Source organism: Lithobates pipiens, unplaced genomic scaffold (assembly GCF_037356315.1).
Source record: "Lithobates pipiens isolate NorthernLeopardFrog02 unplaced genomic scaffold, aLitPip1_a1.2 Scaffold_35, whole genome shotgun sequence".
Classification (NCBI taxonomy): domain Eukaryota; kingdom Metazoa; phylum Chordata; class Amphibia; order Anura; family Ranidae; genus Lithobates; species Lithobates pipiens.
This window is the reverse complement of record NW_027507811.1, coordinates 6,130,509-6,158,241: the sequence shown is the minus strand read 5'-3', so window position 1 is coordinate 6,158,241 and position 27,733 is coordinate 6,130,509. Positions and strand designations below refer to the sequence as shown.

At 49.9% G+C, this 27,733-nt stretch overlaps 1 protein-coding gene across 1 annotated transcript in view; it reads right to left on the bottom strand.

Annotated features, from left to right (window-relative positions):
- LOC143956101 (uncharacterized) overlaps positions 1-27,615 on the bottom strand; it is a 43,933-nt gene extending 16,318 nt beyond the window's left edge. The window contains exon 1 of the mRNA XM_077466237.1: positions 26,211-27,615. Within this exon, the coding sequence (XP_077322363.1) occupies positions 26,211-27,579 (1,369 nt within the window). The 5' untranslated portion in view covers positions 27,580-27,615. The remainder of the gene's footprint in view (positions 1-26,210) is intronic.
- Between the last annotated feature and the right edge of the window lie 118 nt (positions 27,616-27,733).

Below are 27,733 nucleotides of genomic sequence, written 5' to 3'. Positions count from 1 at the left end.
GACTTGCTTGGCTGACATCTTTTCTGGCTCCAGATCCTGCTTGCTGTTCCACTCCACTGATCCCTGACTTTCTGGCTTGGCTGACTATCCGTTCCGGTTACCGAACTTTGGCTATGTTTTGACTACGTTTGTTTTATTTACTTTATATTATTAAACAAGTGTGATTTACCTGTACTTCTGTCTCGATCTGATTTCATGGTTTATGACAGCCATTGCACTGCTCTGCAAAGGCATGAGGATCACGGGATCTGGAGACAAATTTCTCTAATTGTTGTCAAACCTGAAAGCCGGGAGGTCCACGTCTAGTATCTTCCATGTACTTCAGAGGGATTGAAACAGCTCGGGGGAAAGAGACCATTCTATGGATTCCAGACAGATTGAAACTGGTCAGCACTCCATTCCCAAAAGAGGTCTGTGGCCATAGAATCTGGGGGCTCCGGTTAACCCCTGCAGGCATGAGATCTTAACTAGGGATGGCCAAACAGTTCGCCCGGCAGTCGTTTCATGGCGAATTTCGGCTGTTCGCCATCCGCCCGATCGGCAGACTATTGGCGCCATTCGCCCGGCGGACTTCCGTGTTTACTGTGTAAAAGAACTTTGACCTATGATGACACATCCATCATGGGGTACAGGACAGCCAATTGAGACATTACAGCACATGGACACTTGGACATTCCCCCTAACTTATAAACAGACCCGATCCGGCGGCCATTTTACATTCTTTCTTCTGTCACTATAGGGAGAGGTTGCTGTGTGGAGCAGGGAGAGACTTCAGTGACCCAAATCGCTATCTATTAGGTCCACAAAAGTTCTTTTAAGGACTGGTATCATGGTATAGGTGTTAGGTGTAGTTCAGGATATAGGTTTGAGTCAGTGCTGTGCTAGTGATTGTTGCAGCAGCCTGAGTGTCTTTTGTCAGTGTAGAGAAAGGGACAGGACGCTTTGTGCTGCAGGGACAGTCAGTTTAATCATTAGCTGTTACTGTCAGGTCCACAAAAGTGCTATTCAAGTTATTGTACCAGCAGCCTCTGTTTTGTCAGTTTAAATAGGGACAGGCAGGAAGCTGTGTGTGAGGCAGTGAGGGACAGTCAGTTTAATCAGTAGCTGTTACTATATTAGGTCCACAAAGGTTCTTTTCAGGACTGGTATGGTAATAGGCTTGTACACGTATAATATTCTTTCTTCCAAATATAGAAAGAATATTATACTTGACTGCTGCCCTTCTGCTGCAGTCTGCTAATCATTCACAACCTACTTGTTCCACAAAGGTCCTTATAAGGACTGGTAAGGTCTAGGGTGCTACAGTGCATAGGGTTGAGTGAGGTACAGTCTGCTATTCCTTAAGGACTGGTATAGGTCCACAATACATAGGGTTGAGGTGCACTACTGATGACTGCTGCCCTATACTGCAGCAGTCCTTCATCAGTATAGGGACTGACGTACAGTCTGCTAATCATTCACAACCTACTTGTTCCACAAAGGTCCTTATAAGGACTGGTAAGGTCTAGGGTGCTACAGTACATAGGGTTGAGTGAAGTACAGTCTGCTATTCCATAAGGACTGGTATAGGTCCACAATACATAGGGTTGAGGTGCACTACTGCTGACCGCTGCCCTATACTGCAGCAGTCCTTCATCAGTATAGGGACTGAGAGTTTTGTCACAGGGTCATTTAAAAAATGACAGGCAGAGGAAGAGGCAGGCCCTTCCGCAGGGGTGGTAGGGGTAGGGCAGGAGCAACAGGCTTGAGCCAAAGTGGGAAGTTGCAGAAGGTGCGTTCAATTCCTTTAAAGGACGCACCAGACTTGGTTGAGTGGCTCACTCAACCTTACTGTTCTGCACCCTCCTCATCCTCTCGATCTGCACCCTCTTCTTCACTCTCTGCTATGTGCACCCCCAAAGACACTACCACCAACAACACCACCACCACCACCACATACCTTCCGCTTGAGTCACAGGAATTATTTTCCGATCCATATCAAGACATTTCTGATGCGCAGCCACTCTTGGCATTGGATCAGGAAGAGGAGGTAGCAACAACCGCTACTCAGCAGTCTGACGACAGTACCCAGATCAGCCCAAGGAGGAGGTTGGTCCCCGCTGTTGCTGCCTACTCCGAGATCTCTACTTATAGCGGTGGGGAAGGTGACGTCGATGATGACGTGTCTAGTGATGTCACGTGGGTGCCCACAAGAGAGGAAGAGGAGGGGAATTCAGAGGGAGATATGGACCAGCAGATAGGGAGGAGAAGCAGGAATAACTTACATTGCACAGGAGGGACAAAGCAGACTGCAAATGTATCAGGAGCGAGTCATCGACCATGTACGGTCACATCTGGCACTCCCAGGACACCGGCACATGGCTCCGCAGTGTGGGCTTTTTTTAACGTGTCCGCTGCTGACAATAGCGTTGCCATCTGCAATCTTTGCAGTCAACGCATTAGTCGCGGTAAGCCCAACACTCACCTAGGGACGACCGCCTTAAGAAGGCACATGAGCTGCCATCACCGAGCCCAGTGGGAGCAACGGAACACACAAAGCCACACTGCAGGCTCTCACCGTCCAGCCTCGTCTTCTACTTCTCCTTCTCCTCTCTCCTCACAATTGTCCTCCACTCCACCTTCCATCACGCCAAGCTCACGTTTTTCTGCAAAAAGGCAGGCTTCTGTGGGCCTAATGTTCGAGCGTAAAAAAATGATGACGCCGGATAACCCTCTTGCCCAGCAGTTGACGGCTGGCTTGTCAGAACTGATAGCCCGCCAACTACTGCCATATAGACTGGTGGACTCGGAGGCCTTTCGTAAATTTGTGGCCATTGGAACATTACAATGGAAGGTCCCAGGAAGGAAGTATTTCATCCCAGAGCTATATGGCCATTAGGGATGAACCGAACACCCCCCGGTTCGGTTCGCACCAGAACTTTCGAACGGTCCCCAAATTCGTACGAACTTTAGAACCCCATTGAAGTCTATGGGGCTCGAACGTTCGAAATTAAAAGTGCTAATTTTAATGGCTAATATGCAAGATGCTGTCCTAAAAAGGATTTGGGAACCTGGCTCCTGCCCCAGGGGACATGGGTCAATGCCTAAAATGTTTTTAAAAATGGCCGTTTTGGCGGGAGCACAAAAAATATTCCTTTAAATATCGTGCCTGGGGGGTGTCTGTAGTATGCCTGTGAAGTGCCACGTGTTTCCCGTGTTTAGAACAGTCCCTGCACAAAATGACATTTAACGGAAATAACATCATTTAAAACTGCTTGCGGTTTTAATGTTATATCTGGTTCCTGCAATATGGTTAAAAAATAATTGAGAAAAATGGTATGGGTAGCCCTCCCTGCCCATTACCAGCCCCTTTGGGTCTTGTACGCATATTAAGGGGAACCCCGTACCCATATTAAAAAAAGGAAATACGTGTGGCCCCCAGGCCCTATATACTCAGAACAGCAGTATACAGGCGGTGCAAACAAGACAGGGACTGTGTAGGTTTGTTGTGTTAAGTTGAATCTGTTTGTAATTTTCAACTGGTACATTTTTAAAGTGTAGCTCCAGTCAAAAAAACTATTTTTAAGCTTTTTGGAAAACATAGGGAAGGGTTATCACCCCTATATAATTTGTTTTGTCGTATATCTTTTTTCATCTCACTTGCTGTTGTCTCCTTCCGTTTGCAAGTAGGAGATGTTTGTAAGTTGGATGTTTGAAAGTAGGGGCCTGCCCTATATGCTCTGCAGAAATGGCGGAACAAGGTGTTGGTTTTGCCACAACATTGTAAGCCCTCAAAGTGACTCTTGGTGGGTGCTGGAGCGCCCTGCTGTGAACAATTATATCAAGAATTGTAATTACATGCCATTGTTGAACAGTGGTAGAAAAATTGACCTTTGGTGGTTGTGGTGCTGGTGCCACAACACTATAAGTCCTCACAGTTACTCTGGGTGGGCACAGGAACGGGCCCTCCTGTGAAATATTATATCAAGAATTGTAATTACATGTCCCTGTTAAACAGGGGCAGAAAAATTGGGCCTTAGGCACTGGTGCTGGTGCCACAACACTGCAACCTCTCCCATATACTCTAGTTTTAGTGCAGGAATTAGCCCTGCTGCAAAGCATTGCATCAAAAATTGTAATTAAACGCCCCTGTTAAACAGGGGCAGAAAAATTGGGCCTTAGGCACTGGTGCTGGTGCCACGACACTGCAACCTCTCCCATATACTCTAGTTTTAGTGCAGGAATTAGCCCTGCTGCAAAGCATTGCATCAAAAATTGTAATTAAACGCCCCTGTTAAACAGGGGCAGAAAAATTGGGCTGATGGCATCACCCAGAAATGTTCTTCCAACATATCAGCGGAGGAGGAAGAGGATAGACAATCAACATAACAGGACAGTCACTCAGCATCAGCATAGACAGTCTTGAAGGGATGTGATATTTAAAAAAAAAATATTCGGTTACATCAGCTTCAGGTGCTTGGTAGCTGTGGGTGATCCAAGACTGATTCAGCTTGATGAAGGTCAGTCGATCAACTGATTCGGTGGACAGGCGCACCCTGTGATCGGTAACAAAGCAACCAGCAGCACTGAAGGTGCGTTCCGAAAGAACGCTGGATGCAGGACAGGCCAGTAGCTCAATTGCATACTGTGCAAGCTCTGGCCAGTGATCCATCCTCAAGACCCAGTAAGTCAGAGGATTTTCGGTGGGAAAGGTGTCCAAGTCTGACCTTGCCCCTAGGTATTCCTGCACCATGTAAATCAGACGCTGGCGATGGTTGCTAGAACCAATCATACCTTGGGGCTGCGGACTAGAAAATTGTCTGAAAGCATCAGTCAGACGGCCACCTTCTCCACCGCTCCTTCTGACCGATGCCTCAGCAACACGTTGTCCAGGACCAGGAGTTTGTAACCTCCCAGTCTCTGGGAACGCGTTGCACAGACCTTTCTGCAAGGCCTCCCGGAGATGTCTCATCCTCTGCTCCCTCTGCGATGGCAAGATAAGGTCGGCAACCTTACCCTTGTACCATGGATCAAGGAGAGTGGCCAGCCAGTAATGGTCCCTCTCCTTGATCCGAAGAATACAAGGATCCTTCCGCAGGCTTTGCAGGATCAGGGAGGCCATGCAGCGTAGGTTAGCTGAGGCATTCGGTCCGGAGTCCTCTGGGTCACTAAGGACAACATGATCCGCAGCTACCTCCCCCTAGCCACGTACAAGTCCACGGGTTTCTTGGGACTGTAAATCATCCCTACAAGTCTGCTGCTGCTGATGCTGAGTGCCAGCCTCCACCACACAATCATCCTCCTCCTCCTCTTTCTCCTCCTCATCCTCTTCCTGTGTGATGGGTGGCACAGCAGGAACACTGTCTGGATAAAGGGGGCCTTGAGAGGCAAGGAAATCCTCCTCTTCCTGCCTCTGTTCTGCCTCAAGTGCCCTGTCCATTATTCCACGCAGCGTATGCTCCAAGAGGTGGACAAGAGGTACAGTGTCACTGATGCATGCACTGTCACTGCTCACCATCATTGTGGCCTCCTCAAATGGTGACAGGACAGTGCATGCATCCCTGATCATGCCCCACTGGTGTTGTGAGAAAAAACCGAGCTCCCCTGACCCTGTCCTGGTGCCGTAGTCGCACAGGTACTCATTGATGGCCCTCTGCTGCATGTGCAGCCGCTGCAGCATGGCCAACGTTGAGTTCCACCTGGTGGGCATGTCACATATAAGGCGGTTCTTGGGCAGGTTCAACTCCTTTTGGAGCTCAGCCAGCCGAGCACAGGCATTAAATGATCGGCGACATCCTGTAAGCCCGGGTACCTGCCCAAGAACCGCTGCACCACCAGGTTAAGGACGTGAGCTACACAGGGCACATGGGTCAGTTGTCCCTGTCGGAGGGCGGAGAGGAGGTTGGTGCCATTGTCGCAAACCACCATTCCAGGCTTAAGCTGGCGTGGCATCAACCACCTCTCGGCCTGCCCCTGCAGAGCTGACAAAACATCCGCCCCAGTGTGGCTTCTGTCCCCCAAACAAACCAGCGCAAGCACGGCATGGCATCGTTTTGCCTGCGTACTTGCGTAGCCCCTGGAACGCCTACGGAGCACTGCTGGTTCTGAGGAGAGAGCACTGGAAGAGGCCATGGAGGAAGAAGAAGAGGAGGGGGTGGAGGAGAGAGGTGTGTCACAACCAAAAGTAGCATTTTGGAGGCGTGGTGGCGGAACAACCTCCAACACTACTGCACCTTGTCCTGCATCCTTCCCAGCTGCCAGAAGAGTGACCCAATGGGCCGTGAAAGACAGGTAACGTCCCTGTCCATGCCTGCTGGACCATGAGTCAGCGGTAATATGCACCTTACCGCTGACCGTCCTGTCCAGCGAGGCAAGGACATTGCCTTCCACATGCCGGTAGAGAGCCGGAATTGCCTTCCATGAGAAAAAGTGGCGTTTGGGGACCTGCCACTGAGGAACTGCACATTGTACAAACTTGTGGAAGGGGGCCAAAACTACCAACTGAAAAGGCAGCAGTTGAAGTGCTAGCAATTTAGCCAAGCTAGCATTCAACCGCTGGGCATTTGGATGAACTTCTTTCGACGGTCCAGCAGCTGGGCAGGGACATTTGCCTGCAATAATCAGACGTGGGTGTACTGCTAGCAGAGTGCCCGGAAGCACTTGGCTGTGACACACTTAATTCTACACCTTCATTCCTCTCAGAGCAGGTTTCAGAGAGGTCTGAAGGTCTAGTGGGGTTGGAGATGCCAGCTGATGAGGAGCAAGGAGAGGTCCGCTTTGTTCTTTGGTGTGGGTCTTTGAGGTACGCTTGCCAACGAGCTGCATGGCAGGTCAACATATGTCTGGTCAAGCATGTGGTGCCCAAGCGGCTGATGTTTTGGCCAAGCGAGACACGCTTGAGACATATGTTGCAAATAGCAGCGGTGCGATCTGATGCACTCGTCTCAAAAAAGGCCCACACCAAAGAACTTTTATAATAACGCACAGAGGCAGCGCCCTGCACAGGCGGAGCTCTGCGGTGGGATTCAGTCGGTGTGCTGCCCCTAAGCTAGCCCCCGGAGGGCATCCTGCCTCGTTGGACATGTGCCTCCTCCTCCTCCTCTCTCCTACCAGGCACCCACGTGGAGTCAGTACCCTCATCATCCCCTCCCTCTTCATCGCTGGAGCAAACCTGGCAGTATGCTGCAGCTTGTGGAACATGACTGCCAGATTGCTGTCCTTCTTGAGCATCCCCTCTCTCTGCATTCAGTATCATCATTAGAGCCTACAAAACACTGGGCATCCTCCTGGAGCATGTACCCAACACTGTACTCAAAGAGTTCAGGAGACTCCTCAGGAGGACGTGGTGGGTTTAGGGAAGGAGTCACTGATGATGACATTGAGAGGATGGAAGACGATGCGTTGGCAGCTGCTTTGCTAGTACCCTGAGACTGGGTGAGAGAGGATGAGGAGGATGAAGAGGGCTTGGTCATCCACTCTACCAAGTCGTTGGCATGTTGCGGTTCAACATGTCCAGCTGCCGAAAAGAAGGACAAGCGTGTCCCATGGCCACGTGCTGATGACAATGCACCGCGTCCACGACCAGCACTGTTGTCTCTAGACACAGAGCCTGCTTGCCCTCTTTTATCGGCTCGCGCCTGTCTGCCTCTCCTTGCTGGCCTTCCAGACATGGTAATGGCCTGAAGGGAGTTGGGAAAAACAGCAATTGGGTAGTGTATATTGTGCTGGAGGCACACACAACTTCCAATAACTCCTGCAGATGGCAGATGACTCAAATAGAGAAGAGCTATGTAGGTGGATATAGCGGTGTATACTGGGTTCAGAGCACGCAGACAGCACGCACAAGCTCCTACCGCTGACTGCAAGCTCTATTTAAAACAAGCAAGATAGTTTGCTATATAGGTGGATATAGTGGTGTGTACTGGGTTCAGAGCACACAGACAGCACGCACAAGCTCCTACCGCTGACTGCAAGCTCTATTTAAAACGAGCAAGATAGTTTGCTATATAGGTGGATATAGCGGTGTGTACTGGGTTCAGAGCACGCAGACAGCACGCACAAGCTCCTACCGCTGACTGCAAGCTCTATTTAAAATGAGCAAGATAATTTGCTATATAGGTGGATATAGCGGTGTGTACTGGGTTCAGAGCACGCAGACAGCACGCACAAGCTCCTACCGCTGACTGCAAGCTCTATTTAAAACGAGCAAGATAGTTTGCTATATAGGTGGATATAGCGATGTATACTGGGTTCAGAGCACGCAGACAGCACGCACAAGCTCCTACCGCTGACTGCAAGCTCTATTTAAAACGAGCAAGATAGTTTGCTATATAGGTGGATATAGCGGTGTGTACTGGGTTCAGAGCACGCAGACAGCACGCACAAGCTCCTACCGCTGACTGCAAGCTCTATTTAAAACGAGCAAGATAGTTTGCTATATAGGTGGATATAGCGGTGTGTACTGGGTTCAGAGCATGCAGATAGCACGCACAAGCTCCTAACACTGACTGCAAGCTCTATTATAAAAGATAGATATATGCTAGCTATATAGGTGAATATAGCGGTGTATACTGCAGTCAGGGCACGCAGACAACAACCACTACAGAAGAGCAAGAACGAAAATCGGCCGATAACGCAGTGCATTGTGGGCCGTGAGCGCCACACGAATTTGGCGCGAACGGCCCATAACGTTCGGAATTCGCCGAACGGGTGAACAGCCGATGTTCGAGTTGAACATATGTTCAACTCAAACACGAAGCTCATCCCTAATGGCCATGTTGAGCGACAAGTGAATCTATCTCTGGCACACAGTGTCGGTGCCAAGATACATCTGACCACAGACACGTGGTCTAGCAAACACGGGCAGGGAAGGTATATCACTTTTACTGCCCACTGGGTGAACCTTCTGACGGCCGTCAAGCATGTAACCCGTGGCACCCATGTAGATTTGTTTTTACCGCCACGGATTGCATGCAGGCCTGGCTCTTCTTCTCCTCCTCCTCCCTCTCCTCCTCGGCTGACTCCTCCTTTTCCGCTGCTAGCGTCTCTTGCGCTGCGCCGCCCAAGCTCCCCAGAACCTATTCGACATGCCAGGTGAGACGTTGCCATGCCGTGCTGCGTCTGTTGTGCCTGGAAGCCAAGAGCCACACTGGCCCGGCACTCCTTTCAGCTTTGCGTTCACAGGCAGATCAGTGGCTAACACTGCTCAATTTGACAGTTGGTAAAGTGGTGTGTGACAACGGTGCCAATCTGCTTAGCGCATTGAAACAGGGCAAAATGAAGCACGTGTCATGCATGGCACACGTCTTAAACTTGGTTGTGCAGCAATTCGTTGTCAAATACCCTGGGGTCCAGGACATCTTGCGGCAGGCAAGGAAAATCTCGGCCCATTTCAGAAGATCTTACACGGCCATGGCTCGCCTTGCTGACGACACAATCTGCCGGTCAGACGTCTTATTTGCGATTGCCCGACGCGATGGAACTCAACCTTCTATATGATTGATAGGCTGCTCCAGCAGAAACGTGCAGTTAACGTCTACCTGTATGAACTCTGCGGCAGAACCGGTTCTGGGGAGCTGGGGTTTTTTCACCGCGCCAGTGGCTGCTCATGCGCGACGCATGCAGACTTCTGCGGCCATTTGAGGAGATCACCAAACTGGTCAGTCGCAGCCATGGCGCCATCAGTGACATGGTACCTTATGCCTTCTTTATGGAGTGTGCATTGCGTCGTGTCATTGATCAAGCTGTGGAGGAGCAGGAGCGGGAAGATGAGGAAGTCGCAATGCTGAATGAATTCCCAGGGGGGGCTACTCTATCTGAGACAAGTGAACAACAGGAGTCTGAAGAGGAGTCAGAGGAGGATGGTGCCGGGGCGGATGAGGAGGAGCAAGAAGAGCATGCTTTAAACCTTTCTGGGATCCCTGTTGTGCGTGGATGGGGAGAGGAGAATGAAGAGGACGACATTATCCTGGATGATGAGCAGGAGCCAGGCCACCACACCGCTTCCAGTTTAGTGCAAATGGGGGCCTTCATGCTCCAGTGTTTTAATAGGGACCCCCGTATAAAAAGCATAAGGGTCAAGGACCAGTACTGGGTGGCAACGTACTTAGACCCCTGGTACAAACACAAAATGGCGGAAATGTTACCGCCGTCACAGAGGGCTGTCAGAATGCAGCACTTCCAGGCCTTGCTTCGAGAAATGCTGCATTCTGCTTTTGCATGCGCTGGCAGAGGATCAATTCCCACTCCCAGAGAAGGAGTTGCGGGTACCAATCCAACAGCGCCTGCAAGAAGAGGCCGGTTTGAAGATGTGTTGGTGACTTTGGATATGAAGTCATTCTTTCAGCCGACCCATCGACAGGTGTCATCCGGATCCAGCATCAGGGAACGCCTAGACCGCCAGGTGTCCGACTACATCGGGTTAACGGCCGATGTGGACACTCTGAGGAGTGATGAACCCCTGGACTACTGGGTGGGCAGGCTTGACCTCTGGCCAGAGCTTGCCCAATTTGCAATGGAACTGTTGGCTTGCCCCTCATCCAGTGTCCTGTCCGAAAGGATGTTCAGTGCAGCAGGGGGGATCGTGACCGATAAGCGTACTCGCCTAGATCACGACAGTGTTAACTACCTCACATTTCTAAAAATGAATGAGGCATGGATCTCGGAGGAATTCAACACATGTGACCAGTAGACCATGTATATGTCTATAAACAATTTTTTTAATCGAGCACACAGACCTTCTTTCTTCATTTAGCTCACTTCCTTGTCCAAAAAAAGCACACCGTACTATATGCCTGTACCCTCCTCTTTGAAGAGGTTGAGCGGTGTCATATTTCTACTGGGGCTGCTTATTATGAGGGGCTCCCACCATCCCTGTGCTGTGCTGACTTCCTCCTGGGGCTGTACCTCTGCTGTGCATATTATGAGGGGCTCCCACCATCCCTGTGCTGTGCTGACTTCCTCCTGGGGCTGCTTACGGTGCAGGTGTCAGTGCTGTATATCACGGTGTTGGTGTCAGTGCTGCATATCACGGTGCTGGTGTGAGTGCTTTATGTCACGCTGCTGATGTCAGTGCTCTCTATCACGGTGCTGGTGTTAGTGCTTTATGTCACTCTGCTGATGTCAGTGCTCTCTATCACGGTGCTGGTGTCAGATCACTCTATCAGGGTGCAGGTGTCATTGCTGTATGTCACGCTGCTGATGTCAGTGCACTCTATCACGGTGCTGCTGTCAGTGCTGTATATCACGGTGCTGGTGTTAGTGCTTTATGTCACGCTGCTGATGTCAGTGCTCTCTATCACGGTGCTGTTGTCAGATCACTCTATCACGGTGCAGGTGTCATTGCTGTATGTCACGCTGCTGATGTCAGTGCTCTCTATCACGGTGCTGCTGTCAGTGCTGTATATCACGGTGCTGGTGTTAGTGCTTTATGTCACGCTGCTGATGTCAGTGCTCTCTATCACGGTGCTGTTGTCAGATCACTCTATCACGGTGCAGGTGTCATTGCTGTATGTCACGCTGCTGATGTCAGTGCTCTCTATCACGGTGCTGCTGTCAGTGCTGTATATCACGGTGCTGGTGTTAGTGCTTTATGTCATGCTGCTGATGTCAGTGCTCTCTATCACGGTGCTGGTGTCAGATCCCTCTATCATGGTGCAGGTGTCATTGCTGTATGTCACGCTGCTGATGTCAGTGCTCTCTATCATGGTGCTGCTGTCAGTGCTGTATATCACGCTGCTGATGTCAGTGCTGTATATCACGGTGCTGCTGTCAGTGCTGTATATCACGGTGCTGGTGTTAGTGCTTTATGTCACGCTGCTGATGTCAGTGCTCTCTATCACGGTGCTGGTGTCAGATCACTCTATCACGGTGCAGGTGTCATTGCTGTATGTCACGCTGCTGATGTCAGTGCTCTCTATCACGGTGCTGCTGTCAGTGCTGTATATCACGGTGCTGGTGTTAGTGCTTTATGTCATGCTGCTGATGTCAGTGCTCTCTATCACGGTGCTGGTGTCAGATCACTCTATCATGGTGCATGTGTCATTTCTGTATGTCACGCTGCTGATGTCAGTGCTCTCTATCACGGTGCTGGTGTCAGTGCTGTATATCACGGTGCAGGTGTCATTGCTGTATGTCACGCTGCTGATGTCAGTGCACTCTATCACGGTGCTGCTGTCAGTGCTGTATATCACGGTGCTGGTGTTAGTGCTTTATGTCACGCTGCTGATGTCAGTGCTCTCTATCACGGTGCTGTTGTCAGATCACTCTATCACGGTGCAGGTGTCATTGCTGTATGTCACGCTGCTGATGTCAGTGCTCTCTATCACGGTGCTGCTGTCAGTGCTGTATATCACGGTGCTGGTGTTAGTGCTTTATGTCATGCTGCTGATGTCAGTGCTCTCTATCACGGAGCTGGTGTCAGATCACTCTATCATGGTGCAGGTGTCATTGCTGTATGTCACGCTGCTGATGTCAGTGCTCTCTATCATGGTGCTGATGTCAGTGCTGTATATCACGGTGCTGCTGTCAGTGCTGTATATCACGGTGCTGGTGTTAGTGCTTTATGTCACGCTGCTGATGTCAGTGCTCTCTATCACGGTGCTGGTGTCAGATCACTCTATCACGGTGCAGGTGTCATTGCTGTATGTCACGCTGCTGATGTCAGTGCTCTCTATCACGGTGCTGCTGTCAGTGCTGTATATCACGGTGCTGGTGTTAGTGCTTTATGTCATGCTGCTGATGTCAGTACTCTCTATCACGGTGCTGGTGTCAGATCACTCTATCATGGTGCAGGTGTCATTTCTGTATGTCACGCTGCTGATGTCAGTGCTCTCTATCACGGTGCTGGTGTCAGTGCTGTATATCACGGTGCAGGTGTCATTGCTGTATGTCACGCTGCTGATGTCAGTGCACTCTATCACGGTGCTGCTGTCAGTGCTGTATATCACGGTGCTGGTGTTAGTGCTTTATGTCACGCTGCTGATGTCAGTGCTCTCTATCACGGTGCTGTTGTCAGATCACTCTATCACGGTGCAGGTGTCATTGCTGTATGTCACGCTGCTGATGTCAGTGCTGTCTATCACGGTGCTGCTGTCAGTGCTGTATATCACGGTGCTGGTGTTAGTGCTTTATGTCATGCTGCTGATGTCAGTGCTCTCTATCACGGTGCTGGTGTCAGATCACTCTATCATGGTGCAGGTGTCATTGCTGTATGTCACGCTGCTGATGTCAGTGCTCTCTATCATGGTGCTGCTGTCAGTGCTGTATATCACGCTTCTGATGTCAGTGCTGTATATCACGGTGCTGCTGTCAGTGCTGTATATCACGGTGCTGGTGTTAGTACTTTATGTCACGCTGCTGATGTCAGTGCTCTCTATCACGGTGCTGGTGTCAGATCACTCTATCACGGTGCAGGTGTCATTGCTGTATGTCACGCTGCTGATGTCAGTGCTCTCTATCACGGTGCTGCTGTCAGTGCTGTATATCACGGTGCTGGTGTTAGTGCTTTATGTCATGCTGCTGATGTCAGTGCTCTCTATCACGGTGCTGGTGTCAGATCACTCTATCATGGTGCAGGTGTCATTTCTGTATGTCACGCTGCTGATGTCAGTGCTCTCTATCACGGTGCTGGTGTCAGTGCTGTATATCACGGTGCAGGTGTCATTGCTGTATGTCACGCTGCTGATGTCAGTGCACTCTATCACGGTGCTGCTGTCAGTGCTGTATATCACGGTGCTGGTGTTAGTGCTTTATGTCACGCTGCTGATGTCAGTGCTCTCTATCACGGTGCTGTTGTCAGATCACTCTATCACGGTGCAGGTGTCATTGCTGTATGTCACGCTGCTGATGTCAGTGCTCTCTATCACGGTGCTGCTGTCAGTGCTGTATATCACGGTGCTGGTGTCAGTGCTGTATATCACGGTGCTGCTGTCAGTGCTGTATATCACGGTGCTGGTGTTAGTGCTTTATGTCATGCTGCTGATGTCAGTGCTCTCTATCACGGTGCTGGTGTCAGATCACTCTATCATGGTGCAGGTGTCATTTCTGTATGTCACGCTGCTGATGTCAGTGCTCTCTATCACGGTGCTGGTGTCAGTGCTGTATATCACAGTGCAGGTGTCATTGCTGTATGTCACGCTGCTGATGTCAGTGCCCTCTATCACGGTGCTGCTGTCAGATCACTCTATCACGGTGCAGGTGTCATTGCTGTATGTCACGCTGCTGGTGATCATCTCCTGCACCCTCTTCTTTGCCTACCCTGGTCCCTGACCTTCCCCTCCATTGCCTTCATGCGCTCCACAGTCCTGAATTGTCACAATTTCCCATATAAAAAAAGAATGCTTGTAGTTGTCGATCCCAGATTCACCTCATACATGTGTTATGTCATTGGCCATGTGGTGGGACTATGTTTGCACAGCTATTAATTATTTTGTGGCTGCAAATTTGACCTGTAGGTTTGCAAAGTTCGCCTCCCATTGAAGTCAATGGGGCCCGCCGCGAACGTTACAGTTCACGAACTATCGGTCCGCGTTCCCGTCGGAAGTTCGTCCATCACTAATCTTAACAATGTAAAAGCACACATCGGTCTCACTCTAGGGCAGGGGGTTTCCAAACTACGGCCCTCTAGTTGTTCAGGAACTGCAATTCTCATCATGCCTAGTCATGTCTGTGAATGTCAGAGTTTTACAATGCTTCATGGGATATGTAGTTCCGCAACAGCTAGAGGGCTGTAATTTGGAGATCCCTGCTCTAGGGTAATGCCCTGACTTACTGCAGGGGTGGTCTGGAATGTGCCCTGTGGTCCTCACAGTATATAGAGGTTGTAAAGTGCCAGGCAGGATCCAGCAAAATATGACCCCTCTGGACAGTCATCGCCTCTTCAGTGGGCACACCCCCCATTGAGTCTTTGAATGAGACCCAAGAGCATTCCACCAGATGCACGGACCATGGCTGTGGACCTGTAGAGCAGGGGTCCCCAACCGCCCCGGCCGGTGCCGGCCATTCCCTGTTTGGGCCACAAGACAGGGGCTGTGGTGGCTAAGCAGGAAGATTACATCATCTCCTCTCACCGCCCGCATCACCACTGCTGGGTCCTCCTTCTCACATCTCATAGACTATAACCTTGTGGTAAGCTGCATCTGCTGGTGGCAGGCCACAGTGGGAAGCTACATCACGTCCCAGGCAATGGCAGCAAGTGACAAGCTGCATCTGGTGGCAGGTAATGGTGACAAGTGACAAGCTGCATCTGGTGGCAGGTAATGGTGACAAGCTGCATCTGGTGGCAGGTAATGGTGACAAGTGACAAGCTGCATCTGGTGGCAGGCAATGGCGGCAAGTGACAAGCTGCATCTGGTGGCAGGTAATGGTGACAAGCTGCATCTGGTGGCAGGCAATGGTGGCAATGACAAGCTGCATCTGGTGGTAGGCAATGGTGGCAAATTGTATCTGGTGGTAGGCAATGGTGGCAAGTTGTATCTGGTGGCAGGCAATGGTGGCAAGTGACAAGCTGCATCTGGTGGTAAGCAACGGTGGCAAGTTGTATCTGGTGGTAGACAATGGTGGCAAGTGACAAGCTGCGTCTGGTGGTAGGCAATGGTGGCAAGTTGTATCTGGTGGCAGGCAATGGAGGCAAGTGACAAGCTGCATCTGGTGGCAGGTAATGGTGGCAATGACAAGCTGCATCTGGTGGTAGGCAATGGTGGCAAGTTGTATCTGGTGGCAGGCAATGTAGGCAAGTGACAAGCTGCATCTGGTGGCAGGCAATGGTGGTAAGTGACAAGCTGCATCTGGTGGTAGGCAATGGTGGCAAGTTGTATCTGGTGGCAGGCAATGGTGGCAAGTGACAAGCTGCATCTGGTGGCAGGTAATGGTGGCAATGACAAGCTGCATCTGGTGGTAGGTAATGGTAACAAGTGACAAGCTGCATCTGGTGGTAGGCAACGGTGGCAAGTTGTATCTGGTGGTAGACAATGGTGGCAAGTGACAAGCTGCATCTGGTGGTAGGCAATGGTGGCAAGTTGTATCTGGTGGCAGGCAATGGTGACAAGTGACAAGCTGCATCTGGTGGCAGGTAATGGTGGCAATGACAAGCTGCATCTGGTGGTAGGCAATGGTGGCAAGTTGTATCTGGTGGCAGGCAATGGAGGCAAGTGACAAGCTGCATCTGGTGGTAGGCAATGGTGGCAAGTTGTATCTGGTGGCAGGCAATGGTGGCAAGTGACAAGCTGCATCTGGTGGCAGGTAATGGTGGCAATGACAAGCTGCATCTGGTGGTAGGTAATGGTAACAAGTGACAAGCTGCATCTGGTGGTAGGCAACGGTGGCAAGTTGTATCTGGTGGTAGACAATGGTGGCAAGTGACAAGCTGCATCTGGTGGTAGGCAATGGTGGCAAGTTGTATCTGGTGGCAGGCAATGGTGGCAATGACAAGCTGCATCTGGTGGTAGGCAATGGTGGCAAGTTGTATCTGGTGGCAGGCAATGGAGGCAAATGACAAGCTCCATCTGGTGGTAGGTAATGGTAACAAGTGACAAGCTGCATCTGGTGGCAGGCAATGGTGGCAAGTGACAAGCTGCATCTGGTGGTAGGCAACGGTGGCAAGTTGTATCTGGTGGCAGGCAATGGTGGCAAGTGACAAGCTGCCTCTGGTGCCAAGCAATGGTGGCAAGTGACAAGCTGCATGTGGTGGTAGGCAATGGTGGCAAGTTGTATCTGGTGGCAGGCAATGGAGGCAAGTGACAAGCTGCATCTGGTGGTAGGCAATGGTGGCAAGCTGCATCTGGTGGTAGGTAATGGTGGCAATGACAAGCTGCATCTGGTGGTAGGCAATGGTGGCAAGCTGCATCTGGTGGTAGGTAATGGTGGCAATGACAAGCTGCATCTGGTGGTAGGCAATGGTGGCAAGTTGTATCTGGTGGGGCAGGCAATGGAGGCAAGTGACAAGCTGCATCTGGTAGCAGGCAATGGTGGCAAGTGACAAGCTGCATCTGGTGGTAGGTAATGGTAACAAGTGACAAGCTGCATCTGGTGGTAGGTAATGGTAACAAGTGACAAGCTGCATCTGGTGGTAGGCAACGGTGGCAAGTTGTATCTGGTGGTAGACAATGGTGGCAAGTAGGGATGAGCCGAACACCCCCCGGTTCGGTTCGCACCAGAACTTGCGAACGACCCCCGCGTTCGGCACGAACGTTAGAACCCCATTGAAGTCTATGGGACTCGAACGTTCGAATTGGAAAGTGCTAATTTTAACGGCTAATATGCAAGATAGTGTGCTAAAAAGGGTTTGGCGATCTGCCTCCTGCCTCAGGGGACATGGGTCACTGCAAAAAAAAGTTTTAAAAACTACCGTTTTGGCGGGAGCACTGATTTTAATGACGATTAAAGTGAAAAAAAAAAAGTGAAATATTCCTTTAAATATGGTGCCTGGGGGGTGTCTGTAGTATGCCTGTGAAGTGCCACGTGTTTCCCGTGTTTAGAACAGTCCCTGCACAAAATGACATTAAACGGAAATAACATCATTTAAAGCTGCTTGCGGTTTTAATGTTATATCTGGTTCCTGTAATATGGTTGAAAATCATTGAGAAAAATGGCATGGGTAGCCCTCCCTGCCCATTACCAGCCTATTTGGGTCTTGTACGCATATTAAGGGGAACCCCGTACCCATATTAAAAAAAGGAAATGCGTGTGGCCCCCAGGCCCTATATACTCAGAACAGCAGTATACAGGCGGTGCAAACAAGACAGGGACTGTGTAGGTTTGTTGTGTTAAGTTGAATCTGTTTGTCATTTTCAAGCGGTACATTTTTAAAGTGTAGCTCCAGTCAAAAAAAATATCTTTAAGCTTTTTGGAAAACATAGGGAAGGGTTATCACCCCTGTATAATTTGTTTTGTCGTCCATCTTTTTTCATCTCACTTGCTGTTGTCTCCTTCCGTTTGCAAGTAGGAGATGTTTGTAAATTGGATGTTTGAAAGTAGGGGCCTGCCCTATATGCTCTGCAGAAATGGCGGAACAAGGTGTTGGTTTTGCAACAACATTGTAAGCCCTCAAAGTGACTCTTGGTGGCCGCTGGAGCGCCCTGCTGTGAACGATTATATCAAGAATTGTAATTACATGCCATTGTTGAACAGTGGTAGAAAAATTGACCTTTGGTGGTTGTGGTGCTGGTGCCACAACACTATAAGTCCTCACCGTTACTCTGGGTGGGCACAGGAAGGGGCCCTCCTGTGAAATATTATATCAAGAATTGTAATTACATGTCCCTGTTAAACAGGGGCAGAAAAATTGGGCCTTAGGCACTGGTGCCATCACACTGCAACCTCTGCCATACACTCTAGTTTTATTGCAGGAATTAGCCCTGCTGCAAAGCATTGCATCAAAAATTGTACTTAAACGCCCCTGTTAAACAGGGGCAGAAAAATTGGGCCTTAGGCACTGGTGCCATCACACTGCAACCTCTGCCATACACTCTAGTTTTATTGCAGGAATTAGCCCTGCTGCAAAGCATTGCATCAAAAATTGTACTTAAACGCCCCTGTTAAACAGGGGCAGAAAAATTGGGCCTTAGGCACTGGTGCCATCACACTGCAACCTCTGCCATACACTCTAGTTTTATTGCAGGAATTAGCCCTGCTGCAAAGCATTGCATCAAAAATTGTACTTAAACGCCCCTGTTAAACAGGGGCAGAAAAATTGGGCCTTAGGCACTGGTGCCATCACACTGCAACCTCTGCCATACACTCTAGTTTTATTGCAGGAATTAGCCCTGCTGCAAAGCATTGCATCAAAAATTGTACTTAAACGCCCCTGTTAAACAGGGGCAGAAAAATTGGGCCTTAGGCACTGGTGCCATCACACTGCAACCTCTGCCATACACTCTAGTTTTATTGCAGGAATTAGCCCTGCTGCAAAGCATTGCATCAAAAATTGTACTTAAACGCCCCTGTTAAACAGGGGCAGAAAAATTGGGCCTTAGGCACTGGTGCCATCACACTGCAACCTCTGCCATACACTCTAGTTTTATTGCAGGAATTAGCCCTGCTGCAAAGCATTGCATCAAAAATTGTACTTAAACGCCCCTGTTAAACAGGGGCAGAAAAATTGGGCCTTAGGCACTGGTGCCATCACACTGCAACCTCTGCCATACACTCTAGTTTTTTTGCAGGAATTAGCCCTGCTGCAAAGCATTGCATCAAAAATTGTACTTAAACACCCCTGTTAAACAGGGGCAGAAAAATTGGGCTGCTGGCATCACCCAGAACCAAAAATGTTCTTCCAACATATCAGCGGAGGAGGAAGAGGATAGACAATCAACATAACAGGACAGTCACTCAGCATCAGCATAGGCAGTCTTGAAGGGATGTGGTATTTCAAAAAAAATTATTCGGTTACATCAGCTTCAGGTGCTTGGTAGCTGTGGGTGATCCAAGACTGATTCATCTTGATGAAGGTCAGTCGATCAACTGATTCGGTGGACAGGCGCACCCTGTGATCGGTAACGAAGCCACCAGCAGCACTGAAGGTGCGTTCCGAAAGAACGCTGGATGCAGGACAGGCCAGGAGCTCAATTGCATACTGTGCAAGCTCTGGCCAGTGATCCATCCTCAATACCCAGTAAGCCAGAGGATTTTCAGTGGGAAAGGTGTCCAAGTCTGACCTTGCCCCTAGGTATTCCTGCACCATGTAAATTAGACGCTGGCGATGGGTGCTGGAACCAATCATACCTTGGGGCTGCGGACTAAAAAATTGTCTGAACGCATCAGTCAGACGGCCACCTTCTCCACCGCTCCTTCTGACTGATGCCTCAGCAACACGTTGTCCAGGACCAGGAGTTTGTGACCTCCCAGTCTCTGGGAACGCGTTGCACAGAGCTTTCTGCAAGGCCTCCCGGAGATGTCTCATCCTCTGCTCCCTCTGCGATGGCAAGATAAGGTCGGCAACCTTACCCTTGTACCGTGGATCAAGGAGAGTGGCCAGCCAGTAATGGTCCCTCTCCTTGATCCGAAGAATACGAGGATCCTTCCGCAGGCTTTGCAGGATCAGGGAGGCCATGCAGCGTAGGTTAGCTGAGGCATTCGGTCCGGAGTCCTCTGGGTCACTAAGGACAACATGATCCGCAGCTACCTCCTCCCAGCCACGTACAAGTCCACGTGTTTCTTGGGACTGTAAATCATCCCTATAAGACTGCTGCTGCTGATGCTGAGTGCCAGCCTCCACCTCCATGCTGACACAATCATCCTCCTCCTCCTCTTCCTCCTCCTCACCCTCTTCCTGTGTGATGGGTGGCACAGCAGGAACACTGTCTGGATAAAGGGGGCCTTGAGAGGCAAGGAAGTCCTCCTCTTCCTGCCTCTGTTCTGCCTCAAGTGCCCTGTCCATTATTCCACGCAGCGTATGCTCCAAGAGGTGGACAAGAGGTATAGTGTCACTGATGCATGCACTGTCACTGCTCACCATCCTTGTGGCCTCCTCAAACGGTGACAGGACAGTGCATGCATCCCTGATCATGCCCCACTGGCGTGGTGAGAAAAAACCAAGCTCTCCTGACCCTGTCCTGGTGCCGTAGTCGCACAGGTACTCATTGATGGCCCTCTGCTGCGTGTGCAGCCGCTGCAGCATGGCCAATGTTGAGTTCCATCTGGTGGGCATGTCACATATAAGGCGGTTCTTGGGCAGGTTCAACTCCTTTTGGAGCTCAGCCAGCCGAGCACAGGCATTAAATGATCGGCGGAAATGCACACAGACTCTCCTGGCCTGTTTCAGGACATCCTGTAAGCCGGGGTACCTGCCCAAGAACCGCTGCACCACCAGGTTAAGGACGTGAGCTACACAGGGCACATGGGTCAGTTGTCCCTGTCGGAGGGCGGAGAGGAGGTTGGTGCCATTGTCGCAAACCACCATTCCTGGCTTAAGCTGGCGTGGCGTCAACCACCTCTCGGCCTGCCCCTGCAGAGCTGACAAAACATCCGCCCCAGTGTGGCTCCTGTCCCCCAAACAAACCAGCGCAAGCACGGCATGGCATCGTTTTGCCTGCGTACTTGCGTAGCCCCTGCAACGCCTACGGAGCACCGCTGGTTCTGAGGACAGAGCACTGGAAGAGGCCGTGGAGGAAGAAGAAGAGGAGGGGGTGGAGGAGAGAGGTGTGTCACAACCAATAGTAGCATTTTGGAGGCGTGGTGGCGGAACAACCTCCAATACTACTGCACCTTGTCCTGCATCCTTCCCAGCAGCCAGAAGAGTGACCCAATGGGCCGTGAAAGACAGGTAACGTCCCTGTCCATGCCTGCTGGACCATGAGTCAGCGGTAATATGCACCTTACCGCTGACCGCCCTGTCCAGCGAGGCAAGGACATTGCCTTCCACATGCCGGTAGAGAGCCGGAATTGCCTTCCGTGAGAAAAAGTGGCGTTTGGGGACCTGCCACTGAGGAACCGCACAGTGTACAAACTCACGGAAGGGGGCCGAGTCTACCAACTGAAAAGGCAGCAGTTGAAGTGCTAGCAATTTAGCCAAGCTAGCATTCAACCGCTGGGCATGTGGATGGCTGGGAGTAAATTTCTTCCGCCGGTCCAGCAGCTGGGGCAGGGACATTTGTCTGCTATAATCGGACGTGGATGTACCACTAGCAGAGTTCCCGGAAGCACTTGGCTGTGACACACCTAATTCTACACCTTCATTCCTCTCAGAGCAGGTTTCAGAGAGGACTGAAGGTCTAGTGGGGTTGGAGATGCCAGCTGATGAGGAGCAAGGAGAGGTCCGCTTTGTTCTTTGGTGTGGGTCTTTGAGGTATGCTTGCCAACGAGCTGCATGGCAGGTCAACATATGTCTGGTCAAGCATGTGGTGCCCAAGCGGCTGATGTTTTGGCCACGTGAGATACGCTTGAGACATATGTTGCAAATAGCAGCGGTGCGATCTGATGCACTCGTCTCAAAAAAGGCCCACACCAAAGAACTTTTAGAATAACGCGCAGAGGAAGCGCTCTGCGCAGAGGAAGCGCTCTGCGCAGGCGGAGCTCTGCGGTGTGATTCAGTCGGTGTGCTGCCCCTAAGCTGGCCCCCGGAGGGCATCCTGCCTCGTTGGACATGTGCCTCCTCCTCCTCCTCCTCCTCCTCCCTCCTTCCAGGCACCCACGTGGAGTCAGTGCCCTCATCATCCCCTCCCTCTTCATCGCTGTAGCAAACCTGGCAGTATGCTGCAGCTTGTGGAACATTACTGCCAGATTGCTGTCCTTCTTGAGCATCCCCTCTCTCTGTGCTCACGCTACTGCCTTCCTCTAGCTGAGTGTCATCATCAGAGCCCACCAAACACTGGGCATCCTCCTGGAGCATGTACCCAACACTGTGCTCAAAGAGTTCAGGAGACTCCTCAGGAGGACGTGGTGGGTCTAGGGAAGGAGTCACTGATGATGACATTGAGAGGAGGGACGACGATGTGTTGGCAGCTGCTTTTCTACTACCCTGAGACTGGGTGAGAGAGGATGAGGAGGATGAAGAGGGCTTGGTCATCCACTCTACCAAGTCGTTGGCATGTTGCGGTTCAACATGTCCAGCTGCAGAAAAGAAGGACAAGCATGTCCCATGGCCACGTGCTGATGACAATGCACCGCGTCCCCGACCAGCACTGTTGTCTCTAGACACAGAGCCTGCTTGCCCTCTTTTATCGGCTCGCGCCTGTCTGCCTCTCCTTGCTGGCCTTCCAGACATGGTAATGGCCTGAAGGGAGTTGGGTAAAACAGTAGTTGGGTAGTTTATATTGTGCTGGAGGCACACAACACCCACTAACTCCTGCAGATGCCTTTTTTATAGAACAGCAGAGTTAAAGGGGTATATACAGATGTATACTGTGCTGTGCTGGAAGCACACACAACTTCCAATAACTCCAGCAGATGCCAATCGGGCCCAAATACAGAACAGCTATGTAGGTGGATAATAGCGGTATGTACTGGGTACAGAGCAGGCACACAGCACGCACTATCTCCTGAGTGACACTGCTGACTGCAAGCTCTATTGTTAAAGATGGACCACTAGCTATATAGGTGAGGTGAATATCACGGTGTATACTGCGGCCAGGGCACGCAGACAATAACAAGAAAACAGCAGAGTTAAAGGGGTATATACAGCTGTATACTGTGCTGTGCTGGAGGCACACACAACTTCCAATAACTCCAGCAGATGTCAATCGGGCCCAAATAGAGAACAGCTATGTAGGTGGATAATAGCGGTATGTACTGGGTACAGAGCAGGCACACAGCACGCACTATCTCCTGAGTGACACTACTGACTGCAAGCTCTATTGTTAAAGATGGACCACTAGCTATATAGGTGAGGTGAATATAGTGGTGTATACTGCGGTCAGGGCACGCAGACAATAACAAGAAAACAGCAGAGTTAAAGGGGTATATACAGATGTATACTGTGCTGTGCTGGAGGCACACACAACTTCCAATAACTCCAGCAGATGTCAATCGGGCTCAAATAGAGAACAGCTATGTAGGTGTATATAGTGGTATGTACTGGGTACAGAGCACGCAGACAGCACGCACTATCTCCTAACACTACTGACTGCAAGCTCTATTATTAAAGCTAGATCACTAGCTATATAGGTGAGGTGAATATAGTGGTGTATACTGCGGTCAGGGCACAGACAGTAACCACTACACAAGAGCAAAATAGTAAATCAGCCAAAAACGATTGGTGTGTAACTGTGTTGAAGGTACACAGAACACCCACTGCTTCAGATGCTAACAAACACTACACGAGGCCGCCTGAAAGGCAGCTTTATATAGTGTGGGGCGTGCACTACACTGTCTGAGCTATGATTGGCCACAGGCAGGATGCCTGTGACCAACCATTGCTCTTCCCGCTACTGGCGCTGCGATTGGCCAAGCATGCGGGGTCACAGTGCATGCTTGGCCAATCGTGAGACAGCAATGCATTGCGCCATCGCAGTGCATTGTGGGCCACACGAATTTTGCCGCGAACGGCCCAAACGTTCGGAATTCGGCGAACGCACGAACGGCCGATGTTCGAGTCGAACATGCGTTCGACTCGAACACGAAGCTCATCCCTAGTGGCAAGTGACAAGCTGCATCTGGTGGTAGGCAATGGTGGCAAGTTGTATCTGGTGGCAGGCAATGGTGGCAAGTGACAAGCTGCATCTGGTGGCAGGTAATGGTGGCAATGACAAGCTGCATCTGGTGGTAGGCAATGGTGGCAAGTTGTATCTGGTGGCAGGCAATGGAGGCAAGTGACAAGCTGCATCTGGTGGTAGGCAATGGTGGCAAGTTGTATCTGGTGGCAGGCAATGGTGGCAAGTGACAAGCTGCATCTGGTGGCAGGTAATGGTGGCAATGACAAGCTGCATCTGGTGGTAGGCAATGGTGGCAAGTTGTATCTGGTGGCAGGCAATGGCGGCAAGTGACAAGCTGCATCTGGTGGTAGGCAATGGTGGCAAGTTGTATCTGGTGGCAGGCAATAGTGGCAAGTGACAAGCTGCATGTGGTGGTAGGCAACAGTGGCAAGTGACAGGCTCAGAGCTCCCCCTGATTCTGCATTATGGTGAGTTGAACTATTTCATGATATATTACAATGTAATAATAGAAATAATGCGCTGCAAACATCCTGACACCATAACAACCATGGCGCTGGGATGATTGAAGCGCCGACACCACACCTGTCCCACCAAACCAGTTTCCATCTCTGAGAAAATATTCGAAGCCACGACGCAGTTAACCCTTTATACACACATACGGTAGACGCCGCCTCGTATTTTATTGGGAACCGGCACCGCTGTCACCATCTGTAAAGAAAATGTCTGCATTACTCGCTGCCACGTCCAGACAGGAAAATATCGGAGTTTTACAATGGAGTCGCGTCTTTCCAGAGGCAAAAAGTTCTTTCATTTCTATTTAGAGCCTTCAGAGATTCAGCTTAATGATTTTTAATGAAACAAAAAAAAAAAAATGATGCAGCAAATATTTACAGAAAAGATTTTATTAAACAGTAAAACAATATAAATTCACATCGGGAATGTCTAGAGACGAACCTCTGATGTCAGTAAAGAGCGGACTTCTATGAACAGCGATCTAACATCTCCCCTGCACAGTCCCACCCCCCCCCCCACCCTTCAGTTAAAACACACACTAGGACACACTTAACCCTTTCACCGCCCCCTAGTGGTTAACCACATTTTTTACAGTAATCAATGCAATTTTATAGCACTGATCGCTGTAAAAAAAAAGCCAACGGTCCCAAAAATGTGTCAAAATTGGCCGACACAATGTCGCAGTCCCAATAAAAAAAATAAAAAATCGCAGATCGCCGCCATTACTAGTAAAAAGAAAATTAATAATTAAAAAAAAGCCATAAAACTATCCCCTATTTTGTAGACGCTATAACTTTTGCGCAAACCAATCAATAATCGCTTATTTGCGATTTTTTTTTTTACCAAAACTATGTAGAAGAATACGTATCGGCCTAAACAAATTTTTTTTATATATTTTTGGGAGATATTTATTATAGCAAAAAGTAAAAAATATTGTTTTGTTTTTTTTTTCTTCAAAATTTACGCTCTTTTTTTTTTGTTTATAGCGCAAAAAATAAAAACCGCAGAGGCCATCAAATACCGCCAAAAGAAAGCTGTATTTGTGGAGGGGGGGAGAGGGGGGAAATACGTCAGTTTCGTTTGGCAGCCGCGTCAGTTAAAGCGACGCAGTGCCGAATTCGTAAAAACGTGCCCTGGTCTTTGGCCAGCCAAATGGTCCGGGGGCCGAAGCGGTTAATGTCTGACAAGCACTGATTTCTGCGGGGATAACACTTCCCACACCCCGGGGACAGGAATACGGCTTCTCGCCCATGTAAAATCTTTGACGTGTGACGGGTTCTGATCTCAGTGGAACATTTCCCGCACACACACGGGAGAATTACTGTTATTTCTTTTTTTATTTTATTATTATTTATATTCCCCCTGTGTGAGTTTTATGATGTCTGTAAAGATGGGACTTCTCTGGGAAACATTTCCCGCACTCAGAACAGGAGTACGGCTTCTCCCCGGAGTGGGTTTTTAGATGTCTGATAAGTGTTGATTTCAGCGGATAAGACTTCCCGCACACAGGACAGGGATGCGGCCTCTCCCCTGTGTGAGACATTTGATGTCTGTTAAGATCTGATTTCCGTTGATAACATTTCCCGCAATCAGAGCAGGCGTGTGGCTTCTCCCCTATGTGAGCTCTACGATGGTCGTAAAGTTCGGACTTCACTGCAAAACATTTCCCGCACACAGAACAGGAATAAGAATTCACAAGTGTGTGGATTTTTTTCTGATGTTGGAGGAGTGTTGATTCCTGCCGATAACATTTCCCGCACTCGGGACAGGGATACGGCCTCTCCCCTGTGTGAGATATTTGATGTAGGACAAGCGACGATTCCCGCGTAAAAAATTTCCCGCACTCGGAACAGGAATACGCCTCCTTACCCGTGTGGGTTTTTTGATGCATGACAAGTTTTGCTTTATGCTGAAAACTTTTCCCACACTCGGGACAGCAATATGATCTCTCCCCTCTGTGAGACGTTCGATGTCTGTCAAGCTCTGCTTTCCGCAGAAAACATTTCCCGCACTCAGAGCAGTTATATTGCTTCTCCCCAGTGTGAGTTCTATGATGGGCGTAAAGATTTGACTTCTCTGAAAAACATTTGCCGCACTCGGAACAGGAATACGGCTTCTCGCCGGTGTGGGATTTTAGATGACGGACAAGTGACGATTTAATCGGATAACATTTCCCGCACGCAGGACAGGAATACGATCTCTCCCCCGCGTGGGATTTTTGATGTGTGACAAGTTCCGATTTCCATTTAAAACATTGCCCGCACTCAGAGCAGTTATATTGCTTCTCCCCAGTGTGAGTTCTATGATGGGCGTAAAGATGGGACTTCTCTGAAAAACATTTCCCGCACTCGGAACAGGAATACGGCTTCTCGCCGGTGTGGGATTTTAGATGACGGACAAGTGACGATTTAATCGGGTAACCTTTCCCGCACGTAGGACAGGAATACGATCTCTCCCCCGTGTGGGATTTTTGATGTATGACAAGTTCTGATTTCCATTTAAAACATTTCCCGCACTCAGAGCAGCAATACACCTCCCCCCCTGTGTGAGTTCTATGATGGACGTAAAGTTCGGACTTCTCTGAAAAAAAATTCCCGCACTCAGAACAGGAATACGGTCCCGTCCCTGCGTGAGATTTTTGATGTCTGACAAGTGTGGATTTGCGCGGAAAACATTTCCCGCACTCGGGACAGGAATACGGTCTCTCCTCTGTGTGGGATTTATGATGTATGACAAGTTTTGATTTACTTTTAAAACATTTAACCCACTCAGGACAGGAATACGGCTTCTCTCCTGCGTGAGATATCCCCTCCCCCTGAACCCCGTCCCCATCCCCCACAGTACGAGGTTGCTCGGAGTCGGAGGGACTCCGTGGTCTATCCACACTGTGAAGTCCACCATCCATAGTGGAGATCATTGTCTTTTCTCCTCCACAATCTCCTGTGATGTCCTCATCTTGTATTCGCCACAAAGTGAGACGATCCTTTGAGGGTTTCTCCATGGCGTGTCCTGAAAAAAAATATATAAAAACATCATCAATAGATATGAGAGGGTTAGTTCCCTTCCATCAAGATCCCATCTGGATCAGGTAGATATGAGTGAGGAGATGTTCTCTGTGGAGGTCCCAACCAGCCGGGACTTTTCCCCCCTCTTCA